Genomic DNA, 20,771 nt, shown 5'->3' on the forward strand with positions numbered 1-20,771 from the left:
TAGAAGAATATATCAAGTTCTTGAATAAGAAAACTCAGTTTCACAGAGATGTCAATTATTCCAAATTAGTCTATATATTCAATGTGAAGAAAAAAATCCTAACCTAGTTTTTCAAGGAAGTTGACAAACTAATGGTAAAATTTATATAAAGTAGAGGAATTTGAAGTAGAAGATGAAGAAATTTGCCCTGTGAGATATAATGATTTATTATAAAGTTATTGTAATGAAGAAAATATATAATTGGTGAAGGTATGACAAATAACCAGAAACAGATCCAGATACATGGGAAACTTTATATATGAAAGAGGTATTACAAATCAGAAGGGAAACAGTTGGCCACTCAATAAATTGATCTGGGACAATTGTTTATATACACACAAATATATATTTATAATTAGATCCCTTCCTCATATATACAAAAAGTAAAATCCAGATGGATTAAAGACAAACATAAAAACGAAATCATAGGTCTTCCCTGGTGGCACAATGGTTAAGAATCCCCCTGCCATTGCAGGGGACACAGGTTCGAACCCTGGTCCAGGAAGATCCCACATGCCACGGAGCAACTAAGCCCGTGCGCCACAACTACTGAGCCTGCACTCTAGAGCCCGAGAGCCACAACTACTGAAGCCTGCGCACCTAGAGCCCGTGCTCTGCAACAAGAGAAGCCACTGCAATGAGAAGCACATGCACTGCAGCGAAGAGTAGCCCCCACTCGCCGCAACTAGAGAAAGCCTGCACGCAGCAGCGAAGACCCAACGCAGCCAAATAAATAAAATAAATTTAAAAAAGAATCATAATGCTTTTAGTAGAAAATATAGTAGAATATTTTTATGAACATATTCATTATATTAGGGAAAAATTTCTCAATAACAAAATCTTTAAAAACCATAAAATAAAAAATTTAAAAATCAACTCCATTAGGATTGCAACTTTAAAACTAATAGACCAAATATTAGTATCCAGAATAAATAAGGAACTTCTACAAATCAATAAGAAAACACAAACATCCCAATTGAAAATAAGTAAAGGATATGAATGGCCAAATCACGGCAGAGGAAATGACCTGAAAACATATAAAAATGGTGCTCAGCCTTACAAGTGAGTAAATAAATGAAAATTAAAACAAAAAATGAGGTGTCACCTTACACCCCATCAGATTGGCAAAAACCGATGTCTGTCAAGACCAAATGTTGGCAACAGAAACATTCATGCTCCTGGTGGGTATGTAAATTGTTATAATCGTGATGGTAGGCAGAATAATGAACCCCTCCCCAATAATTAAGATATCCACATCTTAATCCCCATGACCTGTGAACATGTTGTGTTTCATTGCACAGAAGATGGAATTAAGGTTACCATATAAGGAGATAATCTTAGATTATCCAGATGGACACAGTGTCACCACAAGGGTGCTTAAGTGGAAGAGAGGCAGAAGAGAGAAGCAGAGGAAGAGGTGTAGTGACAGAAGCAGGATCAAAGAGTTGCTCTGTAGCTGACTTTGAAGATGGAGGAAGGAGACCCCAAAGCAAGGAATGCTGGTGGTCTCCAGAAGCTAGAAAAGCCAAGAAACGGTTCCTTCCTACAACCTCCAGGAAGGATCCCAGGCCTTCCAGTACCTGGATTTTAGCCCAGTGAGACTCATGCCAGACTTCTGTGTTATGGAAATATAAGATAATAAATTTGTGTTATTTTGGGCCACAGTTTTTGTCAGTTTCTTATGGCAGCTATAGAAAACTACTACAACCACGTTGCAAAGAAATTTTGGAACATCTAGAAACTTAACTCCGAGGGAAAACCCCACTGCTTTGCTACTTAATTATGTGGTCCAGGGACCATCAACATCACTTGAGAGCCTGTTAGAAATTCAGATTCTCAGGCTGTACCTCCAATCTGTTGAATCAGTATCTGTGTTTTAACAAGTTGCCCACGTCATTTCTAAGCACATTAAGCTCAGAATCAGTACCCAAGGGAATATCACCCATTTATGCACAACGAAATAGTCTAAAAATTGCAGCACTATTGGTGAAAGCAAATAATAATAATAATAACAATAATAAAAATCTTCCAACCATATAGTATATGAATAAATTGCTGCATATTTATACAATAGAATACCATACAGCTGTGAGAATAAATGAAGGAGAACTTCTTGGATATAAAACTTCAATACAATGTTGGATGGGAAAAAATATGTTGCACAAAGATATGTACAATATACTATTGATATAAAATTTTAAAGCATGCAAAGAACACTGTAAATGCTTATTGATATATTCACATACAATTGAAGTGTAAAAACATTCACGAAGATGGTAAACACCAATTTCAGGTTGGTGGTTGCCTCTGGGGAGAAAAGGAAGTGAGTGGGGTGGGAAGCAATTATGGTACAAGGTTAAGTTTTGGTAAAGCTGGTTGGTAGGCACACCAGTGGTCCTTATATTTTTGCCTATATTTGTCTAATGGCTTGAAATATTTCATAATGAAGAAGAATATATTAGTTTATGAATGAAATTTATAGGATTTCTACACCAAAGTGTCTTCATCAGTTTCAAATTTTTAAAAAAGCCCTTATTTATTTTTGTATTCTTTGATCAAAATCCAAGTCAGCTAAAGATGACTAATCTGGGTTTTCCCTCTTCAGGGGTCCCAGGACCTTTAATGAGTATTGTTCCTGTCTTCAATTACAATGACAGTTCCATTTATTGTGACCTTTTTTAGCAGTTAATCAGTATGTCTACATAGCTAAGTTCTATGAGCTAATGTGCTTTGTAGAGATTGGGCATGACATTGACAATTCCTGATCCTTTAAGAAAAAGCTCTTAGTAAAATTAGTAAAAATAAGCAAAAATAAATTAAAAAATAAAACAATGTTTTTTACATTTAAAAAAAACCCTGAATATTTCCAATACCTTGGAGTCTGTGAGCATATGCCTAAAATCTGTTTGAGACTAATTCTATGAATCATGTGTGGAAAAAGCAATTCTCATTATTTATCGTCACCAAGATATATTCACCATGACCCAGGATCACCCTTTCATTAAATTTAGTCATAGAGATTCTGAAAATTCTGGCCTTATTTTCTTAATCCTCATATCTAAATGTCCCCACCATTTAGTAAGGGTCTACACATGTATAATCACTGCTTATTTGATTCTTTCTGTGTAAGTCTTCTATATACAGAGCCAAATTTAAAGTAAATAGAAGCAAGAAAATTCTTGTTCGAGAAATCCCTAGAAACAAATTCTGAGACATTTAAGTTCTTGAGAGGATTTTTCGAAAAAATCCATACCATAAAATGATAAGCAGATGTTTCCCATATGTTGTTTGCTGATGAGTCCCTGCAAACCTTACATCATATTTTTTTCTTCAGGTTCCGCCATTTTAAACCCAGTTGTCCATACAAGTCTTTGAGGCAGGTCACCTGTGAGAAACAACCTGAGTGTAAACTTCCCTTGAAATAGTGCAGAAATTGGGGATCTAAATTTGCATTGCTACTTTTCTAACTATTCGTAAAAATAAGGCATAGTTTCCACGTATCAGTTGTCTGAATCGTGCCTCCATATCTCTCAGGAACATGAATACATTCCTCTGCACTTTTTTTTTTTTAGTTCAGTTTCATTTAGATTCATGCTTATGTCACCGCTTAGTTTTCATTTAAACAGCATCCAAATGTTGTTTTTCGTCAGGAATTCTTTATTGGAACTGTTTCCTTCTCAAGGGTGTTGTCTGGTTACTGTCAAATTTTCTTTTCCCCATGGTGCATTACTCAGGAAAAATTTTCATTAGATAATAATACTGATCATATCATAAAATATTCCCTTTTATGGAATCTGTTTAAATAATGATTCAGTGATTTTTCAGAATAAGGTACCATGTTATTTTTAGCAGAGGATTTGGCCATTAGTCTGTGCTGTTTAATATGTGAGGAGGTCCAAAATTTGTTGCATTGATAATAATGGTATTCTATGGCTCATGGGCTGATAAAGTCATCATTTCTGTTATTATTCCTTCAACAGGTAATGCCATGTTGTTGAGGGTGTTACCTGCTGTGTACGATAAGCAGCCTCAGCCAATTAACAGACACCTGACAGAACTCCTAGCCTTGATGTCTCAGCTGGAACAACCAGAACAGTACCATCTTTTACGGCTTTTGCATGTAGCTGCAAAGAGGAAGCAACCGGAGGTAAAGTTTACGTTATATACCTGATGGTTCATACAACCGGGTCTGTTTCTGGGTATGTAGACAGGAGGTATGCTTCAGCTTTCCTCTCTCATGTATCTGTGCATGCTCACCTTTACATAAAAGCACTCATTCACTTCTTCTAGAATCATAAAAGTGAGGAGGTAATGGCAGAAGTTGGATACTGTCTTAGTGTTCTCTAGAGAAACAGAAGCAATAGAATGAATCTGTCAATCAATCTGTCTATCTATCTGTACATACATACATACATACATATTTATCATGAGGAATTAGAGTTGGCTTATGCAGTTATGAGGCTAAAAAGTCCCACAATCTGCCGTCTGCAAGCCGAGGACCCAGGAGAGCGAGTGATATAGTTCCAGTCCAAGGACCTGAGGACCAGAGGGCTGAGGGTGTAAGTCCCAGCATGAGGCCCGGGGAAGACTGATGTCCCAGCTCAAGCAGTCATATGCAGGCCTTCAACAAATTGGATGTGGTTCACTCACACTGGAGAGGGCAATCTGCTTTCTCATTCTACTGATTTAGATGCCAGTATCATCTGGAAACACCCTCACAGACATACCCAGAGTAATGTTAAACCAAATATCTGGGCACCCTCTGACTCTGTGAAGCTGACACATGAAATTAACCACCACAAGTACAGTAATACAAACACAACCAATGTGCAAATCTGTAGCCATTGCAGGACAGCTTTAGTGAAAGGTCAGTGTGGTCGTGCAGTCCTAGGAATCTACAGTTTCTCAGATAGGGCCAAGGGGGAGACCTACACATGCCTTGAGTTATGGGGAAATCAGACTGCAGTGAGAGCAAAGGCTCACTTTCTAGATAGCAAATTACTTGTTCTTTGGATTCAAGTAAAAGATTGTAATAATTAGGATGCTTGTGATTATCAGTAACCAAACACCCAACCCACAGTGGTTTAAACAAAAAGAATTTATTAGCACATGCGATGGGGAAAAACCTTCAGATGAGGCTTGATCAGGGGCTCAAATATGTGAGCAGAGCAGCTTCTGTATCTCCATTTCTCAGATTTTTGATTTCTCGGTGTTGGCTCTCATTTTCTGTAGGATTTCTCCTTGTGGGCTCCAGATGGGGCTAGGGGTTCTCTAAGCAGTATGCTTTCCTACAACATCCAAACCAAAATCCTGACAGTCTCTGTTTCAGACACATGCTCTACCCCTGCAGCTTCTCCTGAACCCTGAGGATACTCACATAGAAACTAGAGGCTGCCAGGAAGGAGGAAGTAGAATTGGATTCTGGAGGGCACCAAGACGTGTGCACAGTACAGATTAATGGTCAGCCAAGGTTATATATGGCTGCATCTTCGCTCCATTTTCCTGATAATATCAATATCCACCACTTGAAAAACCAGTCAACACTAAGGTGAAGCCTGGAACATTTGGATTCAACATCAAAATTGAAAGAAAGGCAGGCAAGAATGGTCATATGCATAATTAACCACAATAGACTGTAAGCTCCTTGTGGTAAGGCATGATTTCTTCTTTTCCTTTGTATCCCACATCTTGGTACAGTATCTGAGAGCACTCAATAAACATTCATAAAACTAAAGTGAACTAAACAGGGTGATAAGTGCTCTATGAAAGGTATAAACGGCGGGCAGGGGATAGTGAGTTCTACCTTAGGGGAAAATAGGTGCCATGAAGACGCACAAAGGGAGTGGCATCAGGCAAGATGTTGAAGCTTTATGTCAGGTGGAGCAGAGGGGCAAATGGTCTTCAGGAAGTGGGGACTGGGCTGGGAGACCTGGACACTGGAGAGCAGGCTTAAGCCCCACCCCCAGAGGTTTCAATTCAATAGGTCTAGGATGGGGTCCCCGATTCTGCCCTTTTACAAGTTCCCAGGTGATGCTGCCCCTGCTGCTTCAGGGACCACACTTTGAGCAGTAAGGCTAGAAGTCGGGCAGAGGACTGGGCACCTCTCTGTTACCTGGTATGCATCTTTGCTTTTGCCCTTAGAATAATATATTGTCACTATTTTTTCCCCGTCCATCTCTTGCAGTTCACCTTAAACTCCTTGAGGAGCAAAGAGTGTGTCTGCATATTTGTATGAACTCCCTAGCGTAGTGCTGGGCACCTAATAGGGTTTCAATAAAACGTTGTTGAATCTGGAAATGAATAAATGAACAAAAGAGGCCAAAGAGAGTGAAGACCATGAAGAACAAGGAAAAAGATGTGTGTGGTCTCCAGAGGGGGAAAGTGGCTCAACAGGGTCAAGATCTAGGGAGTTAAAGGAGATTGGAGATGGGAATTGACCTTGGATTTGGTAGCTGGGGACTCACCAGTGACCCACGAGAGGCAGTGGTCTGTGGGGTGAAGTGGAGAGTGGCAGGCATCCATTACTTATTGTGTGTGGAAGGGAAGGGTAGGAAATGACCGCACGAGTGTGGGAGTTTAGGAGAAATAAGGAGGGTTTAACAACATCCAGTAAGAATAAAGTGATTGAGGTTGTGAGAGAAAATATTAGATAAAATAAGGTACTAGAGGAAGTCTGGGAGTGAATTCCAGAGCACAGATGGAGAAATGAGTTTCAGAAAGGATTAAGGACAGAAAGGATGGGCAAAGCTACAACAGAGTTTGGGCTGGGCAGAGAGTGGAGTTGAGGGATCACTGGGTCACCTAAAAGAAGGCTCAGGGTGAGGGGGGCACAGACAGGATGGTGTATTCGTTTCCTGTGCTGCTGTAACGTTACCACAAATGTAGTGATTTAAAACAACACAAATTTATTACCTTATAGTTCTGGAGGTCAGAAGTCTAAAATGGGTCAACAGGCTTGCATTCCTTCTGGAGAATCTAGAGGAGAATACGTTTCCTTGTGCTTTCCAGCTCCGAGAGGCTGGCCCATGGCCTGCATCACTCTCGTCTCTGCTTGACTCTCCTTTTTCCCTCTTCCAAGGCCTTTGTGAGTACATTGGGGCCGCCCAGATGATCCAGGATTATCTCTCCATCGCAAGACCCTTAACTTAATCACATTTACAAAGTCCCTTCTGTGTGGAAGGGAGCATTTTCACAAGTTCTGGGTATTAGGGTGTGGACATCTTTGGGAAGTCATTATTCTGCCTACCACAGATAGAGACTGGGGACCAGGTGATATGGGGAATAGTGAGAGGTGACTAACAGGCCAAACCTAGTTTCATAAAGGAGGTGGCTGGCATGCCATTTGATCTGCAGCCTGAGAACAAAAGCAAAACAAACACAGTTTTTGGAAAGGCAGGTTCAATAAAAGTTCAAGGGGGATTTGGATAGAATAAGCTAATTCTATCCAAATAGAATAAGCTAACTTATTTCCCATAGGGTAAAGGATAGGCATCAAGGTAAATGAAACCAGGAGGAGGCTCACTTATAGGAAGGGGGAGAGGAAAGGCCTTGGTGTCACTTGACCCAAAAAGGTAGGGTCCAAGAATGAGGGTGGCACCATGTGTGGCGTTCAGAGAGGTCCTGTCAGACCTCTGGTTACAGGCCTTCTGTGGCTGTCCAGAGACTCGGGAAAGGGCTTATGAGGCCATTTAAAACCAGGCCCCTGACTGTTGCCTGGCCTCGTAGGGTCACTTTAATCCTTACACCTTGAACAACTATACAGTCTTAGGGACCACAGGTGGGCATTCTCTATCAGGGCACTGAGTTTTTACATATATGCTATGTTCTCCATCTGGAATGTTCTTTCCTAACCAGGACCACCCTTTTTGGGCTGACAGTTGCTTAGGTGTTGCTTTCTTGCCAGTAGTCCTCTCTGACTCCTTTCTTCTGCCTAATCCCAGACATAGCAAATTTCACACTGTCATGAATTTGTCTCTGCTGGTCTCTCTCCCTCTGGATCACCTTGGCTGTGATGCAAATGCTTGAGACACAAGGACCACCTTATCCATCACTGTGTCCCCAGTGCCTGGCATAGTACCTGGCACACAGAAGTCTCTCCACGAATATTTCTTAAGACAGATGAGTTAGTATTAGTGCCTAAATTTGCAGAGGATTTTACCATTCACAAAGGACTTTTGTTTTAACATCTAATATCTCATTTAATCCTACCAATAACTCTATGATGTGTTATTTTTTCCTCCATTTTACACCAGTCAAAATGGATGCTTTGTTGCAAATGGAGTGTAACCTTTAAAAATTGTATAAAAATTAAAAATAAATTAATCAGTTAAAATCAGAAAAAAAAAAAAGAAAAAAGAATGTTTTGAGAGGTTATCTTGCCCCCATCTCACAAGTAGTAAGCGGTAAGTGACAGGTCCAGCACTCTGACTCCCAACCCCCTCCTCTCTTGGCCTGGGGGAGTCACTGAGTAGCCTCCACTTTCAGAAGGCCACAAGGGAAGTGTTCCCAGGTTACAGAAGGCAGGGGAGGGTGGACAAGGGGCACCAATAGTAGTTGAGCTCATGCCAAGTACCAGGCACTGTGTAGGTGTTTTACAGAGATTATCTCACTTGTTCTCCACAACCTTTTCATTTTGTAAACAGAGAAGTTGAAGTTTGGAGAGGTCAAGAACAGTGCTGGTACCAAGGAGCGACTTGGTGAGGTGGCTTTTCATGCCCCCCTTATCTTTATCGGCCCCTCCAGCTTTCAGACGGGCAATGTCCATGTCTTCCACAGGCCATTACAGTCACAATGCCCCGCCCCTAAGACTGCCATTTACAGAAAATCTGGGGCTGACACTGGTTAGGGAACTTTCGCAGAGCCATACAGATTAGGCTGAGCTACCTCATCAACCCAGTCTAATTCCAGCCAATGAGATCTTTTGATCTCAACATGCTAAAAAAATGAGACTGTAAGGCTGTGGCTTGTGAAACAAATGGGCGAGCCGGGGGACACAGTAGAAAGGTAAGCTAGACAAGAAAAGGAGGAGAACTGAACAGAAGGGGAAAGAGAGTGGGAAAGCAGATTGCTGTAGGTATTCCTGTAGGTGCTGAGTGTGGATCCTAGAATGAAGAAGCAAAGGATTAGGAAGCACCCATAATGACGTGAAGGGACCCACCAGGGCCAGGATCCTAACTGGTGGCAGGAAGTGGTGACTAGGGCACCACCCAACCCTTTGTTTCCCCTCAGCACTTCTCTTCCTGTTAAAGCAGCCCTGCCCCTTCCCACCCCCCTTGCCTCCTTCAGCTCTTCGTCAGCTAACACCTGGTTACTGAGATGCTCAGGCAGTGAGCTAGAGAAATCCCTGATTCACCTCTCCTCTCTCTCATGTTCATTAATTAGACAGCAGGCAAGGGGAAAAGGAGGGATACAGAGAAAAGTCTACTGAGAGAGGAAAATGAAATACGTGGCAACAATCAAATCTACAGACTGGGGCTTTCAGTGTAAGTCTAGTTAATTCAATTTCAGATGAAATAAGAGGCTAAATGAGAAGGATTTTGACCTTGTGACATTTGGATTAAAAGGGGGTTTTTCCTTCTGCATAAAAGCTGTGCCAGTGCTCTGTAACTTGGAGGTAAACTGAGCTGGTTCTCCAATGAAGGCAAGTGCAGGAATGTTTTCATGCTTTCTTGAATGCACTCCTCATTACCCACCTTCTGTGACCAGTGATAACTGGGCTCTCCAGGGCTGGAGAGTCAACAGTTGGCCCTTGAAAAAAAATCTTCTCTATGTATAGCTGACTAGTCCATGAGGTTGTGAACGTGACATAGTGTCAACATCCATCCGTCTGTGAGTTTCTGATGTTGCTGCCCGATCATGTGGTATCCCTTCCTCCATCACTGCCCTCAGAGTATCCCTCTTTTAGGAAGCTATCCTTCCTAGGTGGAGGGAGGCAGTTCTTGGCTAGTGACTCGTGGCTGGAATCTCCAGAGGATTCTCCGAGTTCATTTATAGGAAAAGGCTGGGTGGTCAATTTTCCAAGTGGCCTTCTGGGGCTAAGTCTATATTCTCGGCTGCCAAAAACCATGCTGTAGTCTAGTCAATGAAGGAAACAGAATTTAGTAACACATATGAACATATGTGTTATTATCCCCAGGATGTAGGTGTCTAGCCCTAACCATACAGAGAAGAGTGGCAGGAAATGGCAAGTTCAGCCCTCTGTTGATTAATGTCCAGACCCAGAGGAACTGCTTTTGTGGTCTGGTCCCTAGAGTCATTTTCTAGGATTTTCTCTCAGCAGTGTAGAGCATTCCTATTCACATACCTAATCCTACAGCACCTAACATAGCATCACCAGGCTGACAAGACTCAGAGGTCACTTGGTATTTATTTAAAATGAGAAGCCAGTTGCAGAGCATTAAGTTAGAGTGATGGAATATATATAGACTGTTCTCAAACAACCTTTGGAGCAGAACCCTGGATTTCAGAATATATATTTCGTTAGTATGGTGGGTATAAGTAATACATGAAAAGAGTAGCAGTTATTTTATAGGTTTCTGGAGATTAATAGAACTTGAGTACTATCCAAATTAAATTGAAAGAGAAAATTGAACCTGAGGACTAATTTAAGAGGGAGTGTGGATACACACGTGCACATACACATGTACATGTACACAATAGCTCGACTTTTTATTCTGTAAGTAAGAATTTAAATGTCATTTGCTGCCAGTTAAGTTATGGAGCTATGTTTTCAGATGGTCGCACCCTCAAGGTGCCCATGGGCTGGAGTAATGAGCTGTGTCCACAAAATTTCAGTTCAAGGACAAGATGCTAAACTTGTCAGCAGACTGCTTTGGGAGACAGAAAAGGCAGTGATTAATTCTGCTCAGGAAGGACCAGAAAAGTCAGGGATAGGACCTTTCCCTGGGCTACTTGCTTTATACTGTTCTGGTTGGCCCTCCTCTGCCTGTGCCCCCAGTTCCCATGCACTTCCCTGTCTACTAGACATAGTCCAGATAACTGGGACCTTGGAATCCCCTTCCTGTAAGTCTCCATCCTGCTTCCAGGATGCAAGGCCTGGTCCCTGGGCCTGTTTTCCCAAGAACAGGCCATGCCAACAGTGTGACCCCATAGGTCTGAGAGGCAGCCTAGATGAGCTTGCATATGTGGGCTTGGGTATCCACATATATGCATAGGAGACTCCTTGAGGGCAAAGCCAGGGGTAGGAAGAGAAGGGAGGGGCAAGAGATGGGGATTAAGGGTCATTTCTTCCTGTTCCCTCTACAGGGGCCAAAAATTCTAAATTCAGATCAAGCCTCCCAGATTGTTATAAAGGTGTATGTGTCAGGTAAGAAGATAGAACACTGTATAAGACTGTAGAATATTTCAGTGTGTGGTCTGGGGGCCTCCCTTGTTCTCTAGCTTCAGGTTCTGTGTATGTTAGAGCAGCCTGGAGGGAAGGCTTCCCAGAAGTAGAGCTATTTGAGATCAGCTTTGAAAGTATGAGTTTTCTCCGTATTCAAGCCACTGTGGGTGGTCAGTGGCATGTTGCTGGCTCAGAGGGTTCACAGAGGAAGAGCCAGCAAATATACCCATAAGCGAAGACCCTAGAATGCCGTGGCATTGGGATTCCAGCCATGCGCCATGGGAAATCTTTTTTTTTTTTTTGCTGTACGTGGGCCTCTCACTGTTGTGGCCTCTCCCGTTGCGGAGCACAGGCTCTGGACACGCAGGCTCAGCGGCCATGGCTCACGGGCCCAGCCGCTCCGTGGCATGTGGGATCTTCCCGCACTGGGGCACGAACCCGTGTCCCCTGCATCGGCAGGCGGACTCTCAACCACTGCGCCACCAGGGAAGCCCCATGGGAAATCTTTGACATAAGCAGATGAAGTTTTAGGCAGTGAGGAGGCTGAAGAAAGGGGAAAAGACTTGAGGCTAGGAGGTCAGTTTGGAAGCTCTGTCAGAGTCCAAGGCGTGGGGCTTGTGGCCTAAACAAAGGCCGTGTTAGCTTGCTCTTTGCCAGCCATCTATGTTACCTTAGTGGCTACTCTACTCTCAGCCAAAGAAGGCTTTCTCTGAGTTATGAGATGACTCCAATGAGGCACCATGAAGAGACCAACCTAAGGAAATGCCCTGTGTTTGGAAAATATAATTTCTCCTTATCCAAGAATATCTAAAGCCCAAAGCACCACTTCCCTTAAATGTGAGTGATAAACTTCAAGAAATATCTGCCTTTGTTCATTCACATTATTCACATTTTATTATTATTCCCATTATTCAGGGTTTCTCTTTTCTTTGCTCCTATGGATTCAACTCTGCCCAGAAGTATATATATTTGCCTGAGCCTGCCTGCCTGCCTTTCTTACTTTTTCTTTCTTCCTTTCCCCTTTTCTTTCTTTTCCTTTTAAAATTTTCTTTATAGGCTTGGGATGTATGGCTGGAGTTTAAATAAAATTGTCATGACTGGAAGCACGTGTCACAGGTGTTCCAGGAATAGGACATGAAGAATAAGGACTAGGAAATGGAATTTTGTAGAATGGGGCAGGAAATGTGTAAGCGTTTTCCATTTCTAAAAGCCTCAGGTTAAGTATGCTGCCCTGACCCGGAGCAGCTGGCTGACACTTCTGCCATAGGTGCCAGGGACCTCTCATAGTTTCACCCAAAGGACATACGGTCAACCCCAATGCACAGGCAGCCTTTACTGAACTGTTCATTCATATGTGCCATTTACCAGAAACTACCTCTGTCCTTTTCTCCGCAAGTACTGGATATGAATATCAAGTTTAAATTTATACACAGGATGATCCTAGCGATCTCAAAATTATCTTCTTTTATGTCCTTATTAGTTATGTTGTATATGACACATGGTAGTATATATGTTTAAACATTATGTACAACTATTCAAGTACTATGGTGTGGGGTGGGAGTTGGGGTTATCCCAAAACTACCCTATAAAATCATTTAGATCTGCCTTCCTTTTATTTGTTCCTTAAATATTTATTGACTTACTTTCAGGCCAGACTCTGTGCTAGGCACTGAGTATACATTCATAGGTACAAAATGGAAATGATTCTTGACCTTGTAGAGATTTCAGTCAGTCTGCAAGGCAGACACTGGAACAGCAATGAGAAGGAAGTATGAGGGTAGGAGCTTTAGCAGGGACATGAGACTGAGAGGGGAAAAGAAGAGGAGTTGAGGAAGATTTTTTAAAGGAAATAATAGCTAATCTGAAGCCTCAAGAATGATAAGGAGTTATCCAGCAAATTGGGGGCAATAAGAACTACAGGCCGAATGGATCACATGAGTAAAATTCCAGACACAAGAGAAAACTTAGCAGGTCAAGAACATTTTTTAAAAATCCAACATGGTGGAAGTGTGTTATGTGATGGGATCTGGATGGGGAGACAGTAGAATAGGTGGGTAAGGAGCTAAGTCTAGAAGGTGGATAGGAGTCAGTTCAGAAAAGGTATAGTGAACCTCTGGCTTGAGAGCAATGAGAAATTAGTGAAGTATTTTAAGCAGGAGAGGGTCACCATTGTGGCCACAAGGTCGAGAAGGGATTGGACGGACAAGACTGAAGGCAGGGAGAACAGCTAGGAGGCTGTTGGAATAACCCAAGTGCAGGGTGACTAGATCAGTGTCTCAGCTTAAATGTCCCTGCTGAGAGGACTTCCCTGACCCCCAGCCTAAATCAGGGCCCTGGGACTGTGTCTCACAGCACCCTGTATTTCCCCTATGTGACATTTATTAAAACTTATAATTACGTATTTCTTTTGTAACTATTTGTTTTACTAAGTATCTCCTTTACTAGACAGTGAGTTATTCCATGAAGGCAGGAACCTGTCAGACCTGTTAGAAACATTAACTCCAGCACCTAGAATAGTACCTTGCAAATGGGAAGGACTCCATAAATATTTGTGAATGAGTGAATGGATAGATGAATGGACATGGAGGGAAGTGGACCCATCTGTGGGATACTTGGGGGGTGGAATCAATAGGACTTGGTGATTGCTTGGATGAAGCTGCTGATAAGGGAAAAACGGTTGTCAAGAATGATTCCTAGGGCTTCCCTGGTGGCACAGTGGTTGAGAGTCCGCCTGCCAATGCAGGGGACACAGGTTCGTGCCCCGGTCCGGGAAGATCCCACATGCCGCGGAGCAGCTGGGCCCGTGAGCCATGGCCACTGAGCCTGCGCGTCCGGAGCCTGTGCTCCGCAACGGGAGAGGCCACAACAGTGAGAGGCCTGTATACCGCAAAAAAAAAAGAAAAGAATGATTCCCAGACTGCTGACTTGAGCAGTCAGATGATTGTGTCATTTATGGGGAAAGAAGACACTTGGGGCTAGAGAGGTGGGAAAAGCAGGTTTTGGGCAGGGGATGAATTCAGCAGATTGAGCTGTGCATCAGATTCAGTTTTTATACTGGAATCTACATTTCAAGTTTCCCTTACCAAAACAGCAAACCAACAACAAACAAAAGAAATAAGCATAGTAGAAGTATGGATGGGCAAATAGTTTGTACTTCTTTGTTCAGTTTTCCACAGGTTGTCCTTTCTAATTCTTTTATTTTAGCAGACAAAACAGTTCATTAAATCATCAGTATGCAATGTGTCTATGTGTTAATATAGAGACTTTATTCCACAAAAAAGTCACATTCTCCTTAATACAAATTATTGCATCTTTATATTGATAAAAGCATTAAAAATTAAGAAAGATTAGGATATTGAGAATATGGTAGAAATTATTTAATAATTATTTATTATTATTTAATAATTATTTAATTAATATATAATTTAATATATAATTATTTAATAAAAATTAATAATTTTTTATCATATTACATTTTTGTGATCCAAATGGAAAATGGAAGAAAATGGAAGAGCTCTTTCCTGCTTCCTTACTTTTATTATTAAATATTTCCACACCATATTTCTCCAGTTTGAAGGCTCTGATTAAAGTCATCGTCAAGGATCTCTTACATACTTATATTGTCCTTTAAATTGAAACTCTCTGATAGTCTATGGATAATTAGGAGTTAACTGATGAAATGAGGTAGTGGAGAAGACCTTATTACAGAGAGGGAATAATATGTGCACAGGTCACATGGTGAGAGGAATTTGAGAGAGAAAAAAATGCCATTGTTACTAAAGTTGAGAGAGCAAGGTGGTCATGTCCGAGATGATGTCTAAGGAGTAGGCAAGTAGGGACTGAGTATGTAGGCCATGTTAAAAATTTTGGCTAGTATCCTAACTTCTAGGAATCTCTAGTTGTTCTGGGTACGTAGTAGGTATTCAATAAATATTGTTAATGCCATCTATGCTTTTCAATTCAATTTAATTAGTGGTCAAATTCATTCTTCTCAATATATGCAGCACAGTTGATAATGGACAGCACAACCAATTTCTGAGAACACTACTTGGTAATGTTTTCCGTGAGTCTTTAGGAAAACTCTATTGTATATGAGCACCAAAAATAAAATAAAAATAAAAAATTGAAGCTTTCAGGGTGGTTTGGAGGAAATGTAACACTACCGATAAGGACATAGCACATCAAAACTTGACTTACGAATAGAAACATTTAAGCATTTTGCAGCCTTTACTCTTCAATAGCAGAGTGCAGATTTAAAGAGGAAGCAAAAGGAACTGAAGCCTCTGAAATTTTATTGTAAATTTAAAATTTCAGACTTGGGAGATTTGTTTGAGTTCCAGCAAGAGTAATAATCTCAGAATGTGTTGAGTTCAGATTGAATACAAAAAATATTAGGTTGATTCTGACTTAATTAATTTCCTCTTTGTTTCTCTTTCTTCCCTCTTCTTCTCCTTTCTTTCTGTAGGTGGTTCAGAAGTGTATTCCTTTCCTAATCGGGCATTTGAAGGATTCAACCCATAACGACGTCATCCTAAGCATCCTCATAGAGATAGCAGGCTATGAGCCAGTGGCTTTGAACAGTTTTCTTCCAATGCTGAAAGAGATTGCTGAGAGATTCCCCTACCTCATTGGACAAATGGCGAGAATCTATGGAGCTGTTGGGCATGTGGATGAAGTAAGTATGGGTTTTTTTCTCTCCATTTCCCTAAATTCCATCAGCACTTAATCCATAGGAGCTCTATGACCTACAAATTTGTCCTGAGACTTCTGAGAGTTTCGTTTCTTTCTCTCTCTCTTTTTTTTTTTTTTTTTTTTAATGCATGGACAGCAGCCTCTGGATCAAGGGCACATTGTAGCAGGGTTATGTGGAAGGTTCAGGAAGTGAAAATTTCATTGCTGGAGTGTCAGTGAGGAAGGCGAAGGGTTACAATGGAAAGAGCACTATGACAGATTCAAGACCACTTTGTAATAACAGCAACCAGTAAGAGTTTCATCTCATTTCTGGTTGCAATTCTGGTCAACCAGGAGACCATCAGTAAACACAGAGTTAGGTCCCAGAGACTGCATATTAATGAGAACCCATAGCTATCCTGTCAGTAATTGCCTGGACTCTATGTTTTGAGCCCTCTACATGATGTTACTTGAGAGAGTGCAGTAAACGTTCATGGATGTTTAAAAGTCCTAGTCTAAATATTTGCATAATAAAATCTTTCGGAAGGGACAACAGGATGCCACCAGAGCTTGTGGGGACTAGGCAACTAAGAAAGAATTTCCAGAAATTAAAGTTCTGAAGGGTGTGTGCCTGCATGTATACACACACATGCATGTCTCTCTGGCGATTTCATATTGGGATTTAGGATTTTTATCTTTTAAAAATAAAAGCAAATATATAATCGATAGAGGAAAGCTTTTACTTTCACCCACTTACCCATACTGTAGTTTCCTATTAGATAAATATAAAATTGTACAACTCTTAAAAGAGATTTCATAGTTCACCAAGTTTAGCAATCTGTTTTGTTTGATTTCTGCTGAGATTTGTGGAGAGCCTGGTGAATGCCAGGCTTCCTTCTGGTTGAGGGCCTTACTCCTCTAGTTTCCCAGAAGAAGGTGGGAGAACTGGTCTCCCAAGCAGTGTGTATTTATGAATGTGACAGTGACTCTTGTAAAAGGATTACTCGGTACTGACGTGCTGCTTAGTATAATCCCTTTCCATTCAGTGCTGTTTGGAATGTCTCCTGCCTGCCATGATCTGCCTTGTGGTAACAGTTTCTGTGCCCATCGCCTTTGCTGCCAGGAGAGGCTGCTGGTATGCCCAAGTGCTTTTAGGCCAACTGTAACCAACAGCTGTTTGCCTGAATCTGCTGACATTGCAGATTTTTGCATGGACCAAAAAATTCAACCTCTGGTGTGCAAGGCCTTGGAATCTTCAAGTGGTAGTTCTTTTTGTCACAAATACATTTACGATTCATTAATGTGTAGTGATGCACATTGAAAGTGACTACACCTCCCATAGAAAATGTAATCTGTAAACAAAGCAAAACAAAACAAACAAAAAACACTAGCCACTGTAGGTTTATCTGAACTAAGGTTAACTTGAGAGAGAATGGACTATTAGGTGACATTTTTTGTGACTCCAGGTGAGTGCAGAGAGAAGGCGAGGAGGGTCCAAAGAGCCTCAGGGATCACTTATTTCAAAATTCAGAATATCAGAATATTTCCTCATCTCTGTCTCTCTCACCTCTCTCTCTCCGTCTCTGTCTCTCTCTATCTCTATCTCTATCTCTCATTCTCATGTGCCCATGGAGGCATCTATGTTTGGGAGAGAAAAAAATTTTTTCTGATGCTTCTGATTCACCTCCTCAGCAGAGAACAATTTTAGATCAAATACTTTCCAAATGTTTCTGGATATCAGGACTATATTAGGAACTTTTTTAACAAAATAAATTCTTGGGCCCCATAGAATACCTACTAAATGAAAAACTCCAGGAAAGGGACCCATGAATCTGGATTTATGGGACACCCCTCCCCCACGTCTGCCAGGGTAATTCTGATGCAGCATTTTGTGGATCAGTATTTGAGATCCCTTGACATAACATATTTAAAGCATTTTATCTTTTAGACAAAGGATCAGTCAGGCCTTGTCCATCACCCATCCTGCCCTCCTCCATCAAGTCATGTTAATCAATTAAAACTTTTCCAGACTACTGATATAGCAGTTTACATGTGGTCAGGAATAAGTAACACAAAAATTCAACAATGGTTTAAACAAAGATACACATCTATTTCCCTTGCACATAAAGAAGTCTAGAAGGCAGTCAGTCTAGAACTCCATGTTTCAGAAACCCAGGCCCCTTCTCCTTTGTTGCTCTCCTATCCTTGAGCACACCAAAGAGCACAGGGCTTCTATCTCATGGTCCAAGATGGCTACTCCTCTCCACCCATCAATTCAACATTTCAGCCAGTAGGAAGGGGAAAGGGGAGAAGAACTCTTCCAGACAGTCAAACACAACCTATTGTTTATAGCCCATTGGCTAAATAAAACAAAGCTGCAGATGACCATACCTAGCTGCAAGGGAGGCTGGAACATCTAGTCTGGATTTAGGTGGCCATATGCCCAGCTAATCAAAAGAGAAGGACAGAAAGAAATGACAGGGGACAAAGAATGTCTCTGTTGCAGTTCATCAAGTCATTCGTTTCTCTGGGTCTCTTTTCTCTCCTCAAAAATAAGTAATGTCTTTGCACTGGATTACCGCCCTTCTGGCTCTGATATTCTTGAATTCCATTATTCCATTTCATTTAAGATCAGACTGACACAATTACCTATAAATGTTAGTCAGGATCCTTTACTCAGAAATAATGCCTAAGATATCAGCCTTTGAAAGTCCTTCTTTTAGTTTTAAGAATGCTAAAATTCAGATGTCCCAAGAATTAGTAGTCTAAGCAGCTATTAACTGCTTAATTTGAGTAAACCTGTTCAATGTTCTAAAAATTTTGTGGAGCCATATTCCTAAAGACCAAAACCAATAAGCAAGATACATGTGTATGGTTATTTCTCTCCAACCTCTTTGCAGAAGGAAACAGAGAGTTACTGAAGTACATTGCCAGGTGGGTATGAGGGCAGAAGTCAAGTATGGGCTCCTGGCTACCTATGGAGGAGGACATTGCAATAAAAAGAGAACAGCAGGAACTTTGCCCTAAAAAGGCCCAGCTGTTTTCTGTGTGGAGAGCTTGGTCTGTGTGACATAAAGGGACATGGGGATATATGAGACATGGAGATGTTTAGGGTGTTAATGATGAGACAGCCACAGGACCCTAGTGATCTCAGGCCCTAGGATCCTCTTTCTCAGTCTCATCTAAAAATTTCCCAGCCTCATCTAAAAATTGACGTCATTAAAATATTTTTTCTCTTTGACACCAGAGTAAAATTTTCAGATGTATTCAGGGGTTCCAAGTATCAGATGATTTCTGTTGCTAGGATTTTAAAAGATTTTGGAAATACAGAAAAGCCGATGCAATTTGAGTATCTTGCTTCAACTTCTGAGATGCGCAGTCTGTGACTGATTGGAGCCTACTGTTGATCCCTCCCTTGCTGCCTGCCTTCCAGCAAACTGCACTGTTTGATCCTTAAGAGGAAGAGGGGAGTCTCCAGGGGATGTAAGGCTGTCAGGCCCAGGGTAGCCTCAGGGGTAGAGTCAGCTTGGAATCAATCACACATGTTATTAATTGACTTCTGCCCCACCTTCTGTGCCTGCATAAAGCCAAGTGTAGGAACTGCAGGGCTGGCTATGGGGAACCATACCACGTGTGCCTTTCTTTCAAATCAGCACCCATCTGGGTGGGCAAACTGTTTTCAGCAGCTGATAGGAGTCACAGTCTTCCCATCTGCTGATGTAAACCCAGCAGAGGAAAGTTGTATCTATAAAACAAAAAATAACACCCTATAGATACTTATTTTCGCTATCTCCCAAATTACCTCAGGGATCTTTTTTTGCCCAGATTTGGAAAGAAACCATGCTTAATAGCCATGGTGCTTGTGTCACTATAGGAGGCTGTAGGGTGGTGACTCACAGGCAATTTTCAGGTGTGTTCCGGCATCCAAAGTACATATGTTGGATGGAGAGTGAAACTAGAAGGAACAAAGGGCAGAGAAATCTACCCACTTCTAGGGTAACTGGTGAGTGGTTGCCTCTGAGGTGTACCTTCTTTGGCCCTGTCCAGTAAAGGACACAGCTGGCTCTTCATAATGCCAGGATACACCCCACTTCTGTGGTGTGTTCAGTTGAAGCAGATGCACAAATAAGGAATATTATTTTATTAGACATGTCCTCAGCATGGCAAAAATACACAGGTCCTTCTGTCTTTCTCAAATGAGGAGACTATATAGTGGAGACCTCCAGACAACAGCAGAAATGACTTAGTACTTTCTGAGGGTCCATCCTCAGACCTACATCCAGAGAATTCATATAAAGCCCTTAGCACAGTGCCTGGCATCGGGTAAGTGCTTGATACATTTCAACTCATAATAGTAATAATAAAAACAACAGCAATATAATAAAATCCTACCCAGTTGGAGAGTGTTACTGAGAGAGGAATGTGTTTCTTCCCACTCTAATGCATCTCTTGTAGAATTACCAGTTTTTTTCCTAAAAATGCAAGTGTGATCCTACTTCCTTGCACAAAGTCTTCTGTTGGCTCCTCCACTGCCTATAGGATGCCATCATCTTGGCTTGGCCCTACTCTCCCTCTCTAGCTTTAACTCTTATCTGTCCAGGCTGTTCCAGCCCCGCTATGTTCTGTCTGTTAGCATTTTACATCCTTCCCTGAGCACACCTTGCTCTGACGTACGTCGTGATCCTCACAGCCTATTCTTCTGCCTGGATAGTTTCCA

At 41.5% G+C, this 20,771-nt stretch overlaps 1 protein-coding gene across 1 annotated transcript in view; it reads left to right on the top strand.

Moving 5' to 3' along the window:
• The window catches only part of VEPH1 (ventricular zone expressed PH domain containing 1), a 213,639-nt gene that overhangs the window by 58,859 nt on the left and 134,009 nt on the right, over positions 1 to 20,771 (top strand). The window contains exons 5-6 of the mRNA XM_030842369.3: positions 4,020 to 4,186; positions 15,849 to 16,058. Coding sequence (XP_030698229.2) covers positions 4,020 to 4,186; positions 15,849 to 16,058 — 377 coding nt within the window. The remainder of the gene's footprint in view (positions 1 to 4,019; positions 4,187 to 15,848; positions 16,059 to 20,771) is intronic.

The sequence above is a fragment of the Globicephala melas genome, chromosome 4, assembly GCF_963455315.2.
Source record: "Globicephala melas chromosome 4, mGloMel1.2, whole genome shotgun sequence".
In the NCBI taxonomy this organism is placed as follows: domain Eukaryota; kingdom Metazoa; phylum Chordata; class Mammalia; order Artiodactyla; family Delphinidae; genus Globicephala; species Globicephala melas.